Source organism: Alosa alosa, chromosome 4 (assembly GCF_017589495.1).
Source record: "Alosa alosa isolate M-15738 ecotype Scorff River chromosome 4, AALO_Geno_1.1, whole genome shotgun sequence".
Lineage (NCBI taxonomy): Eukaryota > Metazoa > Chordata > Actinopteri > Clupeiformes > Clupeidae > Alosa > Alosa alosa.
The window spans coordinates 35,165,073-35,185,160 of NC_063192.1; the positions used below are offsets into that span (position 1 = coordinate 35,165,073).

Consider the following 20,088-nt stretch of genomic DNA (forward strand, 5'->3'; position numbering starts at 1 on the left):
AGCCTACCAGTGTTTTAGCCGAAAATAGTAGAGCTAGGCATAGAACTGGGGTTTTTCGATTTGGTTTTGGTACCAGGGTCCCCTTGTGGGAGAGGACCCCCATTCAATTGTATCTTGATGATGTGGACTGAAAACTTAAGCTACAAAACAGTAGGAATGGTTTATTATGACCTGAGTGAAGTGATTAGTACTGTAGATGCAATAGTCTGGAAACACAAATATTTCTCCATACCCTTGTTTCTTTTTTCCATACTTATCCAGACCTGTAAAATACTAAAATCAAATTCCATACTTTTCCAGGTTTTCCATACTGCGTAGGAACCCTGTTTATAGGACCACCCATTACTCCCAGCACCAATGGGCACACTCCATGATCTGCAGATGATAGCAAGGCAGCACAGACCAAAGAGGCAGAGCCCCAACAGGCATTAGAAAAGATGTGATACTGGGAATGACCAGCAGGGCCTTAACACTACTTTACACCGTAGAAGAAGCAATGAAGCCGCTCTAGTTGCCATGGTGAATCAGTGAATCTGTGATCGGTGGCGGGGTCTATTTGAGGGAGCCGTGAGCGCGCACTTATATAAGATAGGTTTCACCTGGCTTGATGAATCCGTGTCTGCTCATCCTGGCTTGCTCATTGTGCAACCAATTAAGCCTGTGACGCTCTTGTTTTGGATTTGTTGAGCACAGCTCAGTAACTTATCCCGGATGTCATAATTCTGCTTTTGTGCAATAGGCCCCAGGGAGGTAGGGCCAGTCAGTGTCAACAGGGGATGAGGAGGTAGGGCCTATCGGCAGGGGATGAGGAGGTAGGGCCTATCAGCATCAACAGGGGATGAGGAGGTAGGGCCAGTCAGCATCAACGAGGTAGGGCCTATTAGGGTCAACAGGGGGTGAGGAGGTAGGGCCTATCAGCATCAACAGGGGATGAGGAGGTAGGGCCAGTCAACAGGGGATGAGGAGGTAGGGCCAGTCAGCATCAACAGGGGATGAGGAGGTACTGTAGGGCCAGTCAGCAGGGGATGAGGAGGTAGTAGCAATGCCTGCAAACATCAAAAATTGCCGTTTGGAACCATAACATACATTGTTTCCCAACTGCCGATGCGGTTTACTGTCAGTTTGTAAAGTTTAGCCGAAGTGTAAGGAATCCCTGATCAATGTGATTGGTTAGGCTAGACCAGTGTTTCTCAAACTTTTTCAGACCAAGGACCACTTAACCAACAAAAACAAAAACTCACGGACCACCTAGCTAAAAAAAAAAGTAGATCTACTTCAGCAGTATATTACACAATAGGCCTCCTCACTGAACCACCTTGCTTATTGTCTTTGCACCTTGCTTATTGTGTCAGTGGATTCATATGATTTAAACTTCCGTAGCTTACATAGGCATGTTGCAAAACTGTTTGGATTTACATACAAGTTGCTTCAATATTGCAAACAACTCATCTATATTATATTTTACCACGTCTGCTGACGGACCACTTGGGATAGCTTGCGGACCACCAGTGGTCCCCGGACCACACTTTGAGAAACACTGGGCTAGACCAATGATTTCAAAGTTAATGCAGATTTAACATCAGGAGTTTCCACATCAGTATTTACAGGAAAGTATCTATTTGTGTCACAAACATTTGTTTACATTTGTTTGTTGTTTAAGTCGCATCTTGATGAGCTGAGTTTAAACATTCGCTCCAAAGCTCAGCTCCAGAACACTCCAGAGGAGAGAGAACTAATCTTGAGAGTGCACTCCAGAGGAGAGAGAACTAATCTTGAGAGTGCACAGGTTTCTGGTTCTTTCACGGTTTATTTCAGGTTCTCGTCTTGCTCACAAAATAGACATAAATTGGGGTTCATAATCCGAGGACGTTGGAGCTTGGCTGCAGCATCGCTGATGGCCAGACTGGGAACCTTGTCTCCTCTCTGTACCAGCCGCTGGTGGAATCTGGACCGGTCATCAATGATTTTCTGAAGTGGGAATATACATAAAAACCGTTAAAATGAATTAACATCTCAGCATCTCATGATCCAGTGTTGATGATTTCACTGCAACCTTGTCATGACACAGGTCGGTGTGTGTGGCGTTTGTATTGGGCAGTGTTAGTGTAGTGGTTAAGGAGTTGGGCTGGCATCTAGTAGCCTGACAAGTTGTGGGTTGTGTCCCAGCTTCCACCATTGTGCCCTTGAGCAAGACACTTGGCCCCAAGATACTCTGGGGACAAACGGCCCTTGTAATATAACTGACGTATGTAAGGCACTCTAGTAATATGATTGACGTGTGTAAGACCCTTGGAATATAATTGACGTGTCGTGTGTAAGGCACTTTAGTAATATAATTGACGTGTGTAAGGCACTTTAGTAATATAATTGACGTGTGTATGGCCCTTGGAATATAATTGACGTGTGTAAGGCCCTTGGAATATAATTGACGTGTGTAAGGCACTCTAGTAATATAATTGACATGTGTAAGGCACTCTAGTAATATAATTGACGTGTGTAAGGCACTTTGGATAAAGCGTCTGCTACATGAATACATGTCAATGTGTGGTAAGGTGCATGAAAAGCAACAACACAAATCTCCACACAGTCCCATATCTGATCTGACACAAATTAAACTTGATCCAAAGTGTTGATGTTTCCTGTGATTAAACGGGAGTATAGCATGTTAGCCTTACCTGCATGGTGTAGTATAGGGGAGTATAGCATGTTAGCCTTACCTGCATGGTGTAGTATAGGGGAGTAGAGCATAATAGCCTTACCTGCATGGTGTAGTATATGGCAGGGGAGTAGAGCATGTTAGCCTTACCTGCATGGTGTAGTATATGGCAGGGGAGTATAGCATGTTAGCCTTACCTGCATGGTGTAGTATATGGCAGGGGAGTATAGCATGTTAGCCTTACCTGCATGTTAGCCTTACCTGCATGGTGTAGTATATGGCTGCATCGCTGATCTCTTTCTGAGGGGGTTTGGTGCCAGGAGCTGAGTAGACGGCCTGGATTACTTTCACACGCAGCCGCTCATACTGGGAGACACAACAGACACAGAGCTAGAACCACACACACACACAACACACCATATAGCGCAGAGCTAGAACCACACACACAACACACCATATAGCGCAGAGCTAGAACCACACACACACCACACCATATAGCGCAGAGTTAGAACCACATACACACCACACCATATAGAGCAGAGCTAGAACCACACACACAACACACGATGTAGCGCAGAGCTAGAACCACAGACATGTGACTACATGACTCATTCTGGGGCACATGACATGACACATCACACAGCTGAGAGTCAGAACCACACACGTGACTACATCACTCTTGTACTGCATACATACATGACTACAACTGGCGACCACTTCTGCATAATTTCATAGTTCTATATATACAGTCTATGCCACAGACACCTGTGAGGAGTTGATGCTGAGCTATAGCTGCTAGTGCTAGCATAGCGTAGCATACCTTTGACTGCAACTGCTCCAGAGACACCTGTGAGGAGTTGATGCTGAGCTATAGCTACTAGTGCTAGGATAGCGTAGCATACCTTTGACTGCAACTGCTCCAGAGACACCTGTGAGGAGTTGATGCTAAGCTGCAGCTCCCTGGCGAGCTGCTCGTGCACCTGCGCCTCCTTTCTCAGCCTGCTCCTCTGCAGCTTCTCTGCCCGCACCTCCTCCTCCAGCTCACACACCTGCTTACACATCCTCAGCTCGTTCTGCTCCCTCTGGGACAACCTCTCCTGCAGCCGCACCACCAGCTGGCCCACAACAACAACAACTCAGATTTAGTTTTTTTTTTATTTCACAGGTTTTAAATGATCTCAGGCCTAGACATACAACAGATAGTAAATTAAATCGACTAAATTAAATTAAAAGGAAGAAAAGGCCTGGAAACCCTGCTGATGATCGTCAGTGATCGTGATGTTCAAATAATTCAGAAGACCGATGCTTGAGTTCAGAAGCAAAAGCTGTAATGTTAAGAGCCCAGGCTTCCTTCCTCCTAAACAGGAAGTGTATGTGAGTTAAGCCGAATTCTTACGTGCCGCAGGGAGTAGTTCTCCTTCTCCAAGGTCATCATCAGCTCATCTCTCATCTTTCCATCCCGCAGACAGGAAAACTGAAGCGTGGGATTGGAAAACAAAGGGACATGCCGCCTCAGTGGTCATTCTTGGTGGCTAAGGACCATTAGAGTGTTTAAGTACGCTTAAAGGTGGTCAAAGACCGTTAGCGCTGGTTAAGAAGTGTTAGAGTTGGTCAAGACCGCTAGCGCTGTTTAAGGAGTGTTAGAGTTGGTCAAGACTAGCGCTGTTTAAGGAGTGTTAGAGTTGGTCAAGGACTGTTAGATGTTCTGTATTTCCCCTCGGGCTCAGAGAGTAGGGTTGTACTGTGCGGGACATGGTCTATAGCTGTCTGTAACTGTGGTAACATGGTCTGTAGCTGTCTGTAGGTGTGGGGTTCGTACCTTGCGGGACATGGTCTGTAACTGTGTCATCCGGTCTTTTAACTTCTTCTTCATGTCCTGCAGCTCTGTCTTAACAGTGAGGAGCTCGTGTTCCTTCACAGACAGGATTCTGTGCATAGAACAGAGAGTGCCTGTAGAGAACCAAGGAAGTTCCATGCAAAGAGCCTTCTGTGAGAATTACTTATGGATAAACAAGCTCATAATAATAAGAGATTGCATCAGAGGGTTTTTTTTGTCGTACCAGAGGACATCTTGTGATTGGTCCTGGCCTCCTCCAGCTCCTTCTCCAGCGTCTGATTGGCTCTCTCCAGGGCTGCGATGAGATTGTTTTCTGCGTTTGCAAGCTCGTCTCTCGTCTCACTGGGTTCCTCCCCCGCACTGTAGATCACTTCTGACTGGTGCGGCTGGAGACAACACACACACAACACACACCAACACACACACACCAACACACACACAACACACACCAACACACACACAACACACACCAACACACACACACACAAACACACACACACCAACACACACCACCACACACACCAACATACACACCAAAACACACACAACACACACACACACAACAACACACACCAACACACACCAACACACACACACCAACACACACCACCACACACACCAACATACACACCAAAACACACACAACACACACACACACCAACACACACACCAAGACACACACACCAAGACACACACCAAACACACACACACAACAACACACACCAAACACACACACACAACAACACACACCAACACACACACAACAACACACACACAACACCACACACACACAACACACACAACACACACCAACAACACACACAACAACAACACACACAACACACACACACACACACACACACACACAACAACACACACAACAACACAACAACACACACACAACAACACACACCACACACACACACAACAACACACACCAACACACACACACAACACAACACACACACACACACACACACACACACACAACACAACACACACACACACAACACACCAACACACACAACAACACACACCAACACACACACAACACACACACACACAACACACACACAACAACACACACACAACACACACACAACAACACACACACACCAACAACACACACCAACAACAACACACACCAACACACACACAACAACACACAACAACACACACACACCAACACACACACCAACACACACCAACACACACACCAACACACACACAACAACACACACCCAACACACACACAACAACACACACACACACACAACACACACCAACACACACACACCAACACACACATCTCAATAGTGAGCCAAACTTACTGATCAGCTATAGAGCTCATTTCCTGCACACTGACAATGTACTTCTGACTGACACAGTGGAGACCTCTATGAAGACAACACACACCACTCATCCTCAGAGTTCAGTGAGCATGCTCTTACTGATCAACACACACATGCTCTTACTGATCAACACACACATGTTCTTACTGATCAACACACACATGCTCTTACTGATCAACACACACCAATCTCATCCTCAGAGCTCACTGCATGCTCTTACTGATCAACTGCAGAGATAATTTCCTGTATGGAATGGAATTGTCTCTGCGAGACACTCTGGCAAAGAGCAATGATGCACGTTACTTTTACCCCAACATTCTGGGGAACCAGCTAAACTGATGAAGACAGCGCTGCAAGGCTGGAGGACAGTACACATTGGTCGTAGTGTTATCCGATTGCGTCGAAGTCCGAAATAAACATGTAAACATGTAAACATGGTCTAGTGTTATCCAATTGCGTGCAGTGAGATTTTTAAATGCATGCTTGTTGCTGCCCCTCGAGTTGGGCCATTACATTGTTCTTTGCCAGACCCTTAATCTTTCTAGATTATCAGGGTCTGGATTTTCCAGGCTACCTTTCACTCACACATTCATTCATGTGTCCAGCTTTATAACTAAAGAAAAGAGACAGTTCTATGCCTCTTGATTAGTCTCCATCTCCATTAATGCAGTAGCTTCGTCAGTGGAGGGCTCCTCCAACTCTGATGGATCCTCCCTCCTGCAGGTCACTTCCTGTTGTAGATGCAGGGCGTCTTCCTGGTGTATGCCAGATGCATGTTGGTCCTTTTGCGAGAGCGACCCCTCCCGCAGGCATGTCACTTCCTGTTGCAGGTCAGCAACCAGCTGGTTCTTCTGCTGCAGCTCCTTGTCTGTGCTTTGCAGCCGCCTGACCTCCTCTGTCAGGTCCAGGATCAGCTCTGCCTGCAATACCAAACATGGCCAGCAGAGGGGGGTGAGGCTGTGGCAGCCATGAGGTGGGAACAGCAGCACTGCAACAATCTCACTATGCTCTGAATATGCTCTAAAACAGTGGTTCTCAAATGGGGGTACGCATACCCCTGGGGGTACGTGAAGGCACTCCAGGGGGTACGTGAGATTTTAACCCTTAGAACCCGATTGACGCAAAGTGCGTCAAAAAACACACCCTTTCTTCTCTTTTACATTGCACTTGTCTGTACGTTAAAGTATGAAAATAAAAATCATGAAATTAAATCAAATTGCACCATAGTCTTTACTTCTCTGCGTTCACCTGTGCAACCATTACTCTTGTTTGAATTGCTCGCAAACATGTGATCGCATAGATATGGCAAGCTTATCAGATGAAAGAGGAGAAACAGGGCTATCCATTGGTACCATGTATATCGATCCTTCTGGCTTATAAAAACAGACGAAGTGACTACAAAATAATAACGTCATGTACAAAAACCAATGCTGCACACATTACTCTCGTTTGAATTACTCGCGGACCTGTGATCAGATAGATATGCCACGCATGTCAGATGAAAGAGGAGACACAGAGCTATCGTTTGATACCAAGTACATCCTTCTGGGTTATAAAACAGACGAAGTGACAGCAAAATAATAACTTCATATAGCTCGATTTACCTCACGTTTTTGTAGCAAAGCATGTTTATAATCCAAGCTATTGTGTGTTTCTCTATGGCATAGAATGTTCATAATCCGGTTTTGAGATCCTACCAAATTCCTGCATGGCATCCAATTCAAGGATCATATTGCATCCCAATTTGTTCGGCAGAGAAACACCTTTTTTTGCCTTTACTTTGTTCATGGCAATGCATTAAAAAGTTGTAGAGAAACATGAGTGCGGACACCATAGGCACACATATTTTAATTCTTTAAAAATCTAAATAAAATCAATGCTAGAACTAATACATGGAATGATGGCAGATCTGGATAGCCTAGATTCTGCTGGAAAAAAAAAAACCAATATATAATATGTGTGTATGGCACTTACAATGACCAGAATAAATCCTTATGAATAAAGGTAGTGAAAATGCCCTAAAAACAGCTTAGGGTTAAAATATACATAGATTTAAAAAGTAGAATCCATGCAAAGATACTTTAAAAACAATTATTTAATAAATATGTCAGGAAAATATAAGTTCATAAAATTAATTTTATATTTCAGTAGGCTATTCAATTTCATTATCCTAAAAACCCAGAGTCCCCCCCCATACCAGGATGATTCCACCCAATCCCACCCGCCATCACCTGTCAATCACTGTCAAAACTCAAACGATGGAGTCGTGGTTGAAGTTTATGGATGGAGTCATGGTTCCAAAGTTTAATAAATTAGACACTGATGAGAACACAGTCTTTTTTTCTCAACTAAAAATGCTATGCGCTGGTTAGGGGGTACTTGGCTGAAAAAATATTTCACAGGGGGTACATCACTAAAAAAAAGGTTGAGCTCTAAATGCTCTAAAACACACTCTAAATGCTCTAAAACACACTCTAAATGCACTACCATGCTCTGAAATATGCTCTAAAACACACTCTAAATACACATACCATGCTCTGAATATGCTCTAAAACACACTACCCTGAATATGCTCTAAAACACACTACCATGCTCTGTATATGCTCTAAAACACACTCTAAATGCACCATGCTCTAGAACACACTCTAAATGCACTACCATGCTCTGAATATGCTTTTAAACACTATAAATGCACTACCATGCTCTGAATATACCCTAAAACACACTCTAAATGCACTACCATGCTCTGAATATGCTTTTAAACACTATACATGCACTACCATGCTCTGAATATACCCTAAAACACACTCTAAATGCACTACCATGCTCTGAATATGCTTTAAAACACTATAAATGCACTACCATGATTTGAACATGCTCTAAAACACACTCTAAATACACTACAATGGTCTGAAATATGCATCTCCACCACACCTGGGCTCGAACCACATTCTCGTGGGTGCGTCTTAACTGCTGGGTCTCGTCCTGCAGCCTCTCCCGCAGGGCACTTAGCTCACTGTCCTTCCTCACACTCTCACTCTCCACCTCGGACAGCCGACTGATCTCATTAGCCAGCACCAGCAGAGACTGCTCCTGCAGGCAAAGTGAATGGAAAGGAAATCTCAAGCTAGTCTGTCTGAAGTGTGCGATTAAAAGGTGCCCTGCCACACAAAACTGTTTTTACTTCTAACATTTGAACATGTTAGGTCCATATGTGTTTGTGCTATGTCGTGAATGTGAAAATAAACAGCTACCTCCTCCGTCAGCTCTAGCCACTGAAAAGAAATAAGCAGAGAAATTAGGCCAATTGCCAAAGCTGTTCAGATTGACGTCGAATTGATGAGCTCATTAGCTCGCCCAGTTGAGACTGTGCCCACAAAATTCGTTTAGCTGTGACAGTTTTAGTAGGCCTATGCAAGGATGGCTGAATGTCAACTGACTTGTGCGCTATGCACGAATAGAACTTCAACAATGCATTTTGCCCAAGAACCCAGACTTGAGGATCAAATGGCTTCAGTTTATTTTTTGGAACAATGCTACAGGCTTTGCAAAAAGGTTGCTGTTGAAGCCTGGAGCAGTAGGCTACCATCGCAGCAGTCTACGACTAGTGCCTGTAAGTAAAACGTTATTGTCAACTCAAGAAAGTCTTATGTTATAGGTTTAATGCACTCTCTAGCCTAGCAGGTTTTACTTATGCACATTTGGACAATGCTAGCACTTGCTGGCCAAGCTAAGTTCATGCCATGAAGCTAAAATTAGTTGATAACGGCGGTCATGTTATGGACGAAACCTACAAGCTGTTAGCCAATCAGAGTCAAGCAGCTTAGCTCGTTAAATATTAACAAGAACTGGCACAAATCGAGTCTTCATGCAGGCTTTCAATACCACGCTAGAATGGCTTGAAACAAGGTAACCAAGGCATGTTTTCCACAAAAAATGTTACAGAGTCCATGGTAGAACTTCAGACATTACAACAAAGTAATGAAACACGTGTGGCAGGGCATCTTTAAAGTAAAGTTAATTTATATAATACATTTAAAACCAAAGTGCTTTGAAATAAAAAAGAAGAGAAACCAAACCACATTCACAAAACACACACACACACACACACACACACAACACAAACAAACACACACACACACACACACACACACACACACACACACACACACACACACACACACACAAATGTGTAGTATTTGCGTACAATGACACAATAATGTCCTCCATCCCCAGCTCCAGAATGCTAAATGGCAAAAGTGCCTCTTAAGGTTACGCAGTTAGGGTTGAGACGTGTCAGAGGTCATGTGACAATCAAAAGTGATTGGGATGCAGATGTTAAGGACCTAGATGGAGTGTGTGTGTGTATGATAGAGCCCCATTCAGCATCACATACTACAGTTCCTATGATAGAGCCCTATTCAGCATCACATAGTTCCTATGATAGAGCCCTATTCAGCATCACATAGTTCCTATGATAGAGCCCCATTCAGCATCACATACTACAGTTCCTATGATAGAGCCCTATTCAGCATCACATACTACAGTTCCTATGATAGAGCCCTATTCAGCATCACATAGCTCCTATGATAGAGCCCCTATTCAGCATCACATACTACAGTTCCAGCATGATAGAGCCCTATTCAGCATCACACAGTTCCTATGATAGAGAGCATCACCTATTCTATGATAGAGCATTCACATACTACAGTTCCTATGATAGAGCCCTATTCAGCATCACATACTACAGTTCCTATGATAGAGCCCTATTCAGCATCACATACTACAGTTCCTATGATAGAGCCCTATTCAGCATCACATACTACAGTTCCTATGATAGAGCCCTATTCAGCATCACACATAGTTCCTATGATAGAGCCCTATTCAGCATCACATAGCTCCTATGATAGAGCCCCTATTCAGCATCACATAGTTCCTATGATAGAGCCCTATTCAGCATCACATAGCTCCTATGATAGAGCCCTATTCAGCATCACATACTACAGTTCCTATGATAGAGCCCTATTCAGCATCACATAGTTCCTATGATAGAGCCCTAATCAGCATCACATAGTTCCTATGATAGAGCCCTATTCAGCATCACATAGTTCCTATGATAGAGCCCTATTCAGCATCACATAGTTCCTATGATAGAGCCCCTATTCAGCATCACATAGTTCCTATGATAGAGCCCCTATTCAGCATCACATAGTTCCTATGATAGAGCCCTATTCAGCATCACATAGTTCCTATGATAGAGCCCTATTCAGCATCACATAGTTCCTATGATAGAGCCCTATTCAGCATCACATACTACAGTTCCTATGATAGAGCCCCCTATTCAGCATCACATAGTTCCTATGATAGAGCCCCTATTTCACATAGTTCCTATGATAGAGCCCTATTCAGCATCACATACTACAGTTCCTATGATAGAGCCCTATTCAGCATCACATAGTTCCTATGATAGAGCCCTATTCAGCATCACATACTACAGTTCCTATGATAGAGCCCTAATCAGCATCACATACTACAGTTCCTATGATAGAGCCCTATTCAGCATCACATACTACAGTTCCTATGATAGAGCCCTATTCAGCATCACATAGTTCCTATGATAGAGCCCTATTCAGCATCACATAGTTCCTATGATAGAGCCCTATTCAGCATCACATAGTTCCTATGATAGAGCCCTATTCAGCATCACATAGTTCCTATGATAGAGCCCTATTCAGCATCACATAGTTCCTATGATAGAGCCCTATTCAGCATCACATAGTTCCTATGATAGAGCTCCTATTCAGCATCACATAGTTCCTATGATAGAGCCCTATTCAGCATCACATAGTTCCTAGATAGCCCTATTCAGCATCACATAGTTCCTATGATAGAGCCCTATTCAGCATCACATCCTATAGAGTTCCTATGATAGATAGTTCCTATTAGAGCCCATTCAGCATCACATACTACAGTTCCTATGATAGAGCCCTATTCAGCATCACATAGTTCCTATGATAGAGCCCTATTCAGCATCACATAGTTCCTATGATAGAGCCCTATTCAGCATCACATAGTTCCTATGATAGAGCCCTATTCAGCATCACATAGTTCCTATGATAGAGCCCTATTCAGCATCACATAGCTCCTATGATAGAGCCCTATTCAGCATCACATAGCTCCTATGATAGAGCCCTATTCAGCATCACATAGTTCCTATGATAGAGCCCTATTCAGCATCACATAGTTCCTATGATAGAGCCTTAATCAGCATCACATACTACAGTTCCTATGATAGAGCCTTAATCAGCATCACATATACAGTTCCTATGATAGAGCCCTATTCAGCATCACATAGTTCCTATGATAGAGCCCTATTCAGCATCACATAGTTCCTATGATAGAGCCCTAATCAGCATCACATACTACAGTTCCTATGATAGAGCCTTAATCAGCATCACATACTACAGTTCCTATGATAGAGCCCTATTCAGCATCACATACTACAGTTCCTATGATAGAGCCCTATTCAGCATCACATACTATGATCGAGCCCTATTCAGCATCACATACTATGATCGAGCCCTATTCAGCATCACATACTATGATAGAGCCCTATTCAGCATCACATACTATGATAGAGCCCTATTCAGCATCACATACTATGATAGAGCCCTATTCAGCATCACATACTGTGATAGAGCCCTAGGTCTTAGCAGAGAGGTCTTACCTTTTCCTTAAGGAGAGTGACGTACCATGGGGTTTTCCACTCCTTATCCTCACTGGCCCCAACCTGACGCGTGTCTGGGTCATTGGGTGATGTTTGGGTCAGTCTTGAGACACCCACCTTGTGGGGAGGAATCAGACACCTGCCAACTGTAAGGGCTGGCTGTCAGCTGTTTGTATGAGTACGCCATGCACACATGCAGTTCAAATAAAGTTCATTGAAATGGCACCTAAAATGTAACATTGTCTTTATCAATGGGCTTTATGTTATATATATATACAATGCCATGGAATTTATCATCATGTATACCTTAACAAGCACAGATGAACAAATGAAAATAATAGCTCCTGATACAGAGCCAATAACCAATAGACAGTCAACAGGCAACGAAGAAAAGTCAGCATTGCATAAGCAATACCTCATAAGTCTCTCTGGTAAACATAATCTACCAAGTAACTACGTTCCTCCCACACCCGCCGCCCACCGTCCCATTGTCCAGTAGGAGCTTACACGCAGCGCTGTGCCTTGGGCCCTCCCCAGTCTGGTGAGGAGTGGAGGGGACATGGGGAGCCCAGCAGGTCTGCCTCAGTAGTGGCCGAATGGTACGACTCCTGCTCGTGCCTCCGCTCACAAGAGCCGTTTTAGGACGCTGAGGTTTGTCCTCGTCCCTCATGCTGTGAGTGCTGCGTGCTTGGCCATCAACTGCAAGGCAGACGGGAAACAGACAGAGAGATCCCTCATTCAGCCCTGGATGGATCGGTTTCAGATATTTCTGAGACTGGTTTAGACTGAGAGTACAAAATATGGCTCATACCCATCATACATCAGTTCAGAATGCAGTTTGTTTGATTGAGAGAACTGATTGGTTGATGCTATTCTAAATTCCATGCCATTGTTTGTCTGAATTGACATCATAATGCTCCCTGCAGAACAACATACACATAGAACACAGTGCTGCTTGAAAGTATGAACCCTTTTAACAGTTTGGAGTTTTCTGTTGTTTTATCATGATTTTCTTATTTTATTACCAGTTTTTAAATATGAACTGTCAGGTGTGTATATTTATCAAATGCATGTACTTGTTTAGAGGGAATTGCGTGAGAAGCCAAAAAAATCATGAAACATAGAAATTAATGTATGTACAAAAGTGTCAAGTCAAGTCATTTTATAAATTTTAAAGAAAAACATTAAAATAAATTATAAAGTGAAAAAAGATCAAAAAATGATAAAACAAAAGATAAGAATGAAATATATATCTATATAAATCTATATATAGATATATAAATATCTATATCTAATCTATATGTAGAATATATATATATATATATATATATATATAAATAAATATATATATATATATATATATATATATATATATATATATATATATATATATATATATATATATATATATATATATATTCCGGATATATAGATATATATAAGGAATTAAAAGCAAGAGAGTAAAAGTGTGTCTTCAGGTTTGACTTTGACTTACAGGATTTGATATGGGGTGGGAGGGAGTTCTAGAGTTTGAGGGCTACTACAGAAAAGGATCGGTCCCCTCTGGTTGGGGGAGTTTGGGGGCTACTACAGAAAAGGCTCGGCCTTTAACACATCATTGGCTCATGAGACAGTTCTTACTTGCCTCAAGCAGTCTGTTATTGTTCCTTTGTTACTTTCTCCAACTTTTGCACATCTCCATAGAACTTTTTATTTATTATTTTTGATTTCTCCTCCATCTTTCTACCCATGTCCTTGATTGGCTAGCCTTTCTGCCCCCCCCCCCCCCACCCCCAACACACACAACTACATCATCACTGTCATCACCACACATACATACAGCACACTGCTTGCTACAGTAAGCCTCCTCTACATACTTGCTGCACACTGCCCCCCCCCCTGCATACACAGCACACTGCCCCCACCTACCCACACACACACTGCACACACACACACACACAGTCACTGCTCCACTCCCCTCCCGCCCACACACACATCTTCACTGTCATCACTCACATACATCACCCCCCCCCCAATACACAGCACATTGTCTCATGAGGAAGCTTCTCCAACACACATATTGCACACTGCCCTCTCCCCAGCACACTATCCCATCTCCCTTGTCATCCCCCCAACACACACACCAAGACCCCTGGCAGTTGGGTTAGCAAGCCCCTCTCTAAAAGCCCATCAGTCTGGGGAAAGAAAGCTACAAGACCGTCTCTAAAAGATTCCAGCTCCATTTATCCAGTGTAAGACAAATTATTTGCAAATGGAGTGCATTCAACATCACAGCCACATTTCCTAGAAATGGATGCCCATCAAGTATGACCAAAATTATAGTAAATTGAGATAATACATTGGGTAAAAGCCAATCCACACATCACCTCTAGAGAGTTACAGACCTCAGTGGCAGCATCTGGAATAAATCTACATGTGTCTACAATCAGACAAAACTGGAACAGACACAACATCTATGGGAAGGTTGCTAGAAGAAAGCCTCGGTTCTCAAGAAAGAACAAAACTGACCGATTCAACTTTCAGAGGCCTTCTGAAAGTATATATATATATAAGTATAAGTATAAGTATAAATACTCTTTTGATCCCCGGCGGTGTCAGTCAATGAAACCCGGAAGCTTCTTTTCACTCATGGCCTCAAGTCCCTGGATTCAATCCCCCCGACCCATCATGCCTTATTCCAGCATGGAAAGCGTGCCCTGCACACTGCAGCTTTTGTCTGGAAGCAGTCCCTCTCCAAAACTCCAGAGATTCCAGATCCCAGTGAGTGGGTTGGGAATGGAATGACAGAACCAAAGTCTGGGTGCCATATTGGACAGATCTGGAAGATGCCAGCAAGGGATGCTCACTCCTCCTCAACTGTGGCTGTGTGGTTGCCTGTATGGGCAACTGTAAGTGCCACCGAGCTGGACTTTGCTGTACCACATTGTGCAAGTGTGAGGGAGGCTGTACTAATAATGATGAAGAGTGAAACCAAAAATCTTTGAATAAATACATGATGTTTAAGCAAAGTCCTTTTAGGCAAGTCCCTCCACTCGGCGGCCATATTGCAACACTTTTTGGGCACTCAGCGGGCATCCATTTCGGCAGAAATGAGCGTGCGCAAGGCTTCACGACACCATTCTTGCTCCAGCGGTGAGATCACAACACATGATTGGCACGATGTCTTCACAACACACCACATTATTGGCTCAATGTATTCACAACACAGCACATGATTGGCTCAATGTATTCACATGTCAACATTTTGCCGCTGAAGGTGTGGATTTATGAGACAACTGCCATATTGCCGTTACAAACTAAGCTCATGCATTTCTATGGAGGATTTTTTGAGTGCTGTGTCTCCTCATTAGAAAGTCTATGGTTTAAGTATGAATTGTTTTTTTGTGTTATTTGACTAAAATATAATATTGATCCTTAACATGGTGAAAAGCCTAATATACTGTAACTTTTCACTGTGGCATAGTTCTGAATTTGTGTTTATTTAAGGCTGCAACAATCGTCCTTTTGGTCACAATATGTGATTTTTGACACTATAGTGATAATGACCTGTCCAATCAACAAAGAAAAGCATACATTGGAGGTAAAATATGGGTCTAGGGACCTGAGTAATATTTCAATGTGACTTTTTAAGAGATATTGACAGTTTATGAGCTAAATATGACTATGATACTAGATTTAACATGGAAATGGACTTAAAATATGAAGGACATAACAAAATTGGATTCCTTGTATCAAACAAAGTAGAGAAAATACATTATACAAAAAAAAAGACTAAAGGAAGCTGAGATATAACCTTTTCTCTCTTCGGCGGGGGCCATTTTGGATTTTATGGATAACTGCCACTAGGGGGGCCACCCGAACTTGTATCCATGGATTTTTGAAAACCTTAGGCCTATACCTAACACCCTGCCAAAAATTAAAAACTTATCCAGAAGTGGCCAATCTTCATGATTTTTCACATATTCCTTCCCAGCTATCAAGGGCACTTCAGCCGTGCCTACTGGCCGGCAACCCTCCGGTTACAGGTCCGAAGTGCTAACCAGTAGGCCACGGCTGTCCACTCTCTGGACAGGTGAGTCTAATAATAGAATTATCTGGTCACAATTCAAATTGTTATGTTTAGAGGAAAGTCATTATACCAAGAAAAGACCCCCTCTCAACAGTGAAGCATGGTGGTGGACATGTGGAGGTGTGGGGCTGTTTTCTGCCACCAGACCTGGACGACTCCAGATCAACCAGGAAACTATGGATTCTCAGGCATATCCACAAATTCTTGATCTGAACCTCATGTCAGTCAATGAGATAAAGCTAGGGAGGGAAAAGAGTTTACAACAGGACAATGACCCTATAAGCATTCAAGCAAAATGACCAAGGAATGGCTTAAGATAAAGAGAATTCATGATTGGCCTATCAAAGTCCAACCTAATTCAATAGAAATGTTTTGGCTAGATCTGAAGCGGGCAGTACATGCCAGTTGACCCTCCAGCCTCTCTCAACTGGCTTTCTGCAAGGAGAAGTAGGCAAACATCCGCAGAACCAGATGAGAGACACTGCTTAATGGGTACAGAAGACATTTGGTTGTAGTGTAGTGTAGTGGTTTTAAATGAAGGTGCTACAATAAATTAACTGCATGGGTTTGCATACATTTTGCAAATGTCATATTTTGAGACACTTATGTTGAATATATAATTGAACTTTCTATTGTTTCTGTCTATTATTTGGAAGGTAAGCTTTACAAATTGGGGTTTGGATGTGGATTAAATTAGGTTATTTAGATTTTTTGCAAAAACAACAACCATATCTGAGGGTTCACAAACTTTCAAGCAGCACTGTAACTAATTGTCAAATAAATTAATTTAGGAATTCTTATCCTGTGAACAAATTATTTTTTGCAGTCATGGAAATGAAAGCAATGTCCAATGTCCAAGGCTATATCATCTCTGAAACTATGAAAAACATTCAACATTTCATATCATCACTCTTTAGTTGCATAGACTTCATGTTTAAATCTTATGAGTTAATTAAATGGTTCTTATGAGTTATGGTTTGTATATTACAGTTTATTTGTTTATTTTAATAGACTATTGATCATTAATATTGCATTGGCATTATTGTGTATTATTGCTATTGTCCTTGATGTTATCTTACCAGCATTTTAAAACAGTTCACTGTTAATTTTAAGTATTGTATTGATTTTATGTGCAAGCCACATTTAGACAAAAGCGTCTGCTAAATCATATAAGCACAACCATAACAAATTGCATCGTGCAGTTTAAGATGTACAAAGTCAACTCACCGCTCTGACGGGTGTTTGAGTGCTGTTCTCAGCAAATAGCATCTGTCTGAACATCTATTTTAGACAATTCTGCAAAGTCATCCCACTTCACGTTTATCTGATCCGATTTACATACACTACATGCAAATAAACTAATACATAAAATCACATCTATGATGAAGATCACAGTTGTTAAGTCCTGGAGGATTTTGACTACAATTAACTACCCCTATAGTGACAATTTCAGCACACCACACTCTCAAACCTCGATGCTAAAAACATTAAATAAAAGAAGACTGCATCATTTAGTCATTATAAAATAAAGACATTTAATCGTAAGCCACTTATTTTATGTTCCGAATGATAGCCTACTCATACAAACCAAGTTGACCCACCTGAGCACTGATGACAGACAGGTGATTGCAGCCACGCTCTGTGATTGGCCTATAAAAGAGGTCAGAGGTCATTGTGTCAGTTGAATTTCGATGTTTGTATCGCAGCTTATGTGAAACGGGAATACTAGAATGGGTCCAAAAAGAGCCGCGGCAGTCAAAGACGAAGTAGCTGCAGAGCCAGAAATGGACACAGAAAAGGAGGTTAAACAGACCAAAAAAGCCAAAACTGGTAAGTGCTCCTCGTCCGTGTTGCTTACCACGTTTCACTAGGATGCTCAGTGATTATATGAGTAGCCTGTGGGTTTTTTTTCTCTCTTGGCTGTCTTCTCTAGATGGCGGTGGATCTAATAAAGCACCTAAAGCGCCTACAGCGCCTAAAAGCCACCCGTCCGCGATGGTGATGGTGGAGGAGGCGTTGAAAGAGTTGGACTCGCGTAAAGGCGTCTCCGCACAGGCGGTGCGCACCTACATCATTCAGAAGTACCCCTCGGTGGACCCTATCAGACTCAAGTACATGGTGCGGAGAGCTCTCTCGAAAGGGCTGGAGTCGGGCGCTCTGGTGCGACCTGCCAATTCAACTGCAATTGGCGCTCAGGGCAAATTTCGAGTAAGTGAACGGACGCTTTATGTAAACATCTTTCGCAGTTTCGCTAATTTGATTGAGTCGCATCATTATAGCCGACAGTATATTTTTTAATCTGTATTTGCCTTGATGTGCCGTAAGGTTGCAGTCAAAAGTAAGGCTAAAAAGCCTGTCCCAAAGACAAAGGAAAATGCAGATCCGAATAAACAGAAGTCCCCCAAAGCTACGAAAACAAAACCAAAACCGAAGGAGTCCAAGGACCAGGAACCAGGTATCTAATGTTATAGAAGCAGGTGTCCAATGTTCTATGCATTTTGGGTTGCAAGCCTGGTGAGATGTAGGGTGTTTGAGGGGAACCCTTAGGAAGGGCACAGGCAGAAGCAATGTTCTAAATTGAAGATTTGTGGGTGGCTCTACTTGTGTTCAATTATAGAAGTGAACCCATAGAACTGATTTGATGGACCTATATTGATTGTACAGTTGTGTTTCTGTTTACCTACCGTGCATAACGCTTTGTCCTAATATTGCTTGGATGTGTTTCTATAGGGGTGAAAAAGACCAAGGCTGCTTCAAAAAAGGAAACTGATGCTTCTGTAAGTATTGTATGTTTCTGCATGTTTGTCTGCAGTGGTTTTTAATGGTCTCATTTTAAGTGTGAATTCTGTTTCTCCAGGAAGCTAAATCCAAGCCAGCTGCAAAGAAGGAAAAGGGTCCTTCTGTAAGTGAGCTAGAGTGTTATTATACTGTTGAATGTAGCATGGGAAGAATCTAGCATAGGAAGACTCATTTGGCTAAGACTGTTTGTAGCATGGGAAGACTCATTTGGCTAAGACTGTTGAATCTAGCATGGGAAGACTCATTTGGCTAAGACTGTTGAATCTAGCATGGGAAGATTCATTTGGTTAAGACTGAATCTAAATTTAATTTGGCTAAGACTACGTTTTCTATCCAGGATGCCAAACCCACGAAGGCTAAGGGTGGTGCTGCCTCCAAGGTGGCCCCTGCAAAGAAGCCCAAGGCCAAGGCTGCAGGAGAGGCTGGGGAAGGTCCCGCCAAGCCCAAGGCCAAGACTCTAAAGGCCGCCAAGGCTTCAGAGGAGGCCGAATTGAAGCCTGCCGGACAGAAGAGGGGAGCCAAGACTCAGAAGGCAGCAGAGGGCGCGGAGGCCAAATCAGAGGGAGCCAAAGCAAAGGGCCCCAAAGGAAAGAAGGCTGCAGAATAGTGTGGCACTTTACAGGCTGT

General features: G+C 42.8%; 2 protein-coding genes across 5 annotated transcripts in view; one reads left to right on the forward strand and one right to left on the reverse strand.

Moving 5' to 3' along the window:
• Positions 1-1,795: 1,795 nt before the first annotated feature.
• Positions 1,796-20,088, reverse strand: part of LOC125293883 (coiled-coil domain-containing protein 27-like) — a 22,030-nt gene continuing 3,737 nt past the window's right edge. The window contains exons 3-13 of one of the 3 annotated variants that reach the window (XM_048242095.1): positions 18,264-18,312; positions 13,080-13,271; positions 12,573-12,718; positions 8,750-8,938; positions 6,484-6,765; positions 4,717-4,879; positions 4,476-4,606; positions 4,053-4,130; positions 3,559-3,771; positions 2,918-3,022; positions 1,796-1,968 (exon numbers count right to left, since the gene is read on the reverse strand). In XM_048242095.1, the coding sequence (XP_048098052.1) occupies positions 1,807-1,968; positions 2,918-3,022; positions 3,559-3,771; positions 4,053-4,130; positions 4,476-4,606; positions 4,717-4,879; positions 6,484-6,765; positions 8,750-8,938; positions 12,573-12,718; positions 13,080-13,242 (1,632 nt within the window). In that variant the 5' untranslated portion in view covers positions 13,243-13,271; positions 18,264-18,312 and the 3' untranslated portion in view covers positions 1,796-1,806. Of the gene's footprint in view, positions 1,969-2,917; positions 3,023-3,558; positions 3,772-4,052; positions 4,131-4,475; positions 4,607-4,716; positions 4,880-6,483; positions 6,766-8,749; positions 8,939-12,572; positions 12,719-13,079; positions 13,272-13,383; positions 13,454-18,263; positions 18,313-20,088 lie in introns of those variants that run through there. The other 2 variants (XM_048242093.1, XM_048242092.1) reach the window with 2 other exon arrangements.
• LOC125293884 (protein B4) lies at positions 18,362-20,088 on the forward strand (the record flags this gene model as incomplete). 2 transcript variants are annotated; one of them, XM_048242096.1, is given in 6 exon segments in its annotated part: positions 18,362-18,492; positions 18,596-18,870; positions 18,988-19,117; positions 19,393-19,439; positions 19,520-19,564; positions 19,799-20,088. In XM_048242096.1, coding segments are annotated over 6 exon segments (867 nt in total). In that variant the 5' UTR covers positions 18,362-18,392.